At 44.0% G+C, this 2,129-nt stretch overlaps 1 protein-coding gene across 1 annotated transcript; it reads left to right on the top strand.

Annotated features, from left to right (window-relative positions):
- Positions 1-580: 580 nt before the first annotated feature.
- LOC126595403 (malate dehydrogenase, glyoxysomal-like) lies at positions 581-1,024 on the top strand. The gene has a single exon (XM_050261709.1). It carries the CDS (start codon positions 581-583, stop codon positions 1,022-1,024), a length of 444 nt encoding a protein of 147 aa, XP_050117666.1.
- The last annotated feature ends 1,105 nt before the right edge of the window (positions 1,025-2,129 follow it).

Below are 2,129 nucleotides of genomic sequence, written 5' to 3' on the forward strand. Positions count from 1 at the left end.
TGTAATAAGTGAGGAGCCCTTATTCTATAAAAGGACTCCTCAACCTCACAATTAGAAAATGCCATTTCTTAAGCCTTCTCACCCCTCTCACATCCCCTTTCATATTCAGAGGTTCTCTCCCTCACCTCTCAGATAAATACAATATCAGTGTGGATGTAGCCCAAACCTTGGGGTGAACCACGATACATTTTGTTTCATTTACATTTCTTGCAGATTCACGGTCAGATTTACGTTGTTCCAAGACCTCCGGTTTTGTGCATCAACATTTGGCATCGTCTGTGGGAAACGACACGAAAAGCTATGTCGGTTCTCTCTCAATTTTTCACCTTCGCCGTGAATCTGCGAAATCACAAAAAACCCAGTCCCTTTGAGCAAACGAAAAGCGCCAGAAGTCAGAAAGTTCGGATTGGTCATATTATTGGGTTTTAGGAACTTCAACTTGGGATAAGATCGGTTTCCATATTCCACGCTTCCCAAATTCCCAACAAAGCTTTCACATCATCACTCATCCTCTCCATCTCCCAAGCCTGTTCATTTATTTATCGACGATCACATCAATTTCCTGTCACAATATCATACAATGCAGCAGCATCCTAGCTCAGAAATAAACGCGAATCAACGGATTGCTAGAATCTCCACCCATCTGGACCCTCCAAATCTCCAGATGGAGAACGCTGCCACTGTTAACCACTTGAATTGCCGCGCCAAAGGTGGTACCGCTGGTTACATAGTAGCCACACTCAGAGCAGCCGGCGGCATAGGCCAGCATCTCGCCATGTTGATGAAGATGAACCCTTTGGTCTCCGTTCTCCACCTATACGACGTCATCAACACCCCCGACGTCGTCATGCGTGGGTTTTTGGGGCATCAGCAGTTGGACGAAGCGCTGACCGGAATGGAACTGGTGATCATCCCGGCCAGCGTGCCTCGAAAACCCGGAATGACAAGGGACGATGAGATTGAAAGCTACGATGGGTTTTTGATATCCGGAAGCAGCGGGCATGCCCACGGCAATGATGCCTGAATCTACAGGCTTATCACCCTCATCCAGAAATTGGATTCCATCAAGAAAAATGTTCTTGGCATTTACTTCGATCATCAGATATTGAGCCATGCAATGAGAGGAAAATCTGGTAGAGCCATGGGATATCGGAATCCGAACCGTCCACTTGTCACCATCATCCAAGGCCTTCTCCTCTCTCAACGTTCCAGCTCTTCTCTCCATATATGAAATCCACCAAGATGAGCAGCACTAGTATTGCAAACAACTTGAACTGCAGAGTCCTGGCCATTAAGTAACCACCTCCTTCCTCATCACCATTAAGTAGCAAGATGAGGGCCAGCAGTACTGACACCAGGAGAGCTGCCACACAAGCCTTGGCGGCTCCGGGGAGGCTAGGTTATATCAACAGAAGCAACAACAACAACTAGCTGCACCACCGCCGAGAGAAAATATCCAACCGCAAAACGTTTGATTTTCTAACAGTAAAGTGGAGCAGGAAGCAAACCATAACAAAACCTCACTGAGATTCCTTCATATGGGAGAGGCAGAGATGCCCCCGGTGAAAGTTTCAGCAGTCTCGTCTTCAGAACAAACACCACCGACGTTACCGGGAAGAAGATAAGTTTCCATTATCAATTTTATGATTATTGCCTTGTCTGCCATATGCCAAAATGAAGAAGATAAAAAGAAAGAAAAACAAAAGCAAAAGGAAAAAGCCATCATTTTCTGATTTTTGAGAAAGTAAAAGGAGAAAGCCATCATCTTCTGATTTCTGAGAAAGCAAAAGGAGAAAGTGCTCATGGTTTGCATGTGAAATCATTTTCTGATTTCTAAGAAAGTAAAAGCCATCTACAATCTGAATACTCCACTAATTTTATCGGTAAAAGCAGAAAGGGAAAAGAGACACTCTACATGATTTCCTTGTCTGCCATTTGCAAAAGAGAAAAGAAAATTATGGGCGTGACCCATTGAGCAGAGGGTCGGATTTATTTTTGACTGATGTAATTTATTTTTTGTATCTTTCAGAGATATCTGTATAAACCCCATCAGAGGGTTAAAAAAAAAAAAAAGGGCAAAAGCCCAAAATAACACCAACCAGGTGACCAAAAGCACGTCCAGTACTATA

This window comes from Malus sylvestris, chromosome 13 (genome assembly GCF_916048215.2).
Source record: "Malus sylvestris chromosome 13, drMalSylv7.2, whole genome shotgun sequence".
NCBI lineage: Eukaryota > Viridiplantae > Streptophyta > Magnoliopsida > Rosales > Rosaceae > Malus > Malus sylvestris.

What these genes read in the sequence shown, in the direction of transcription:
- LOC126595403 (XM_050261709.1), top strand. Translation starts at nt 581, where the DNA reads ATGCAGCAGCATCCTAGCTCAGAAATAAACGCGAATCAACGGATTGCT.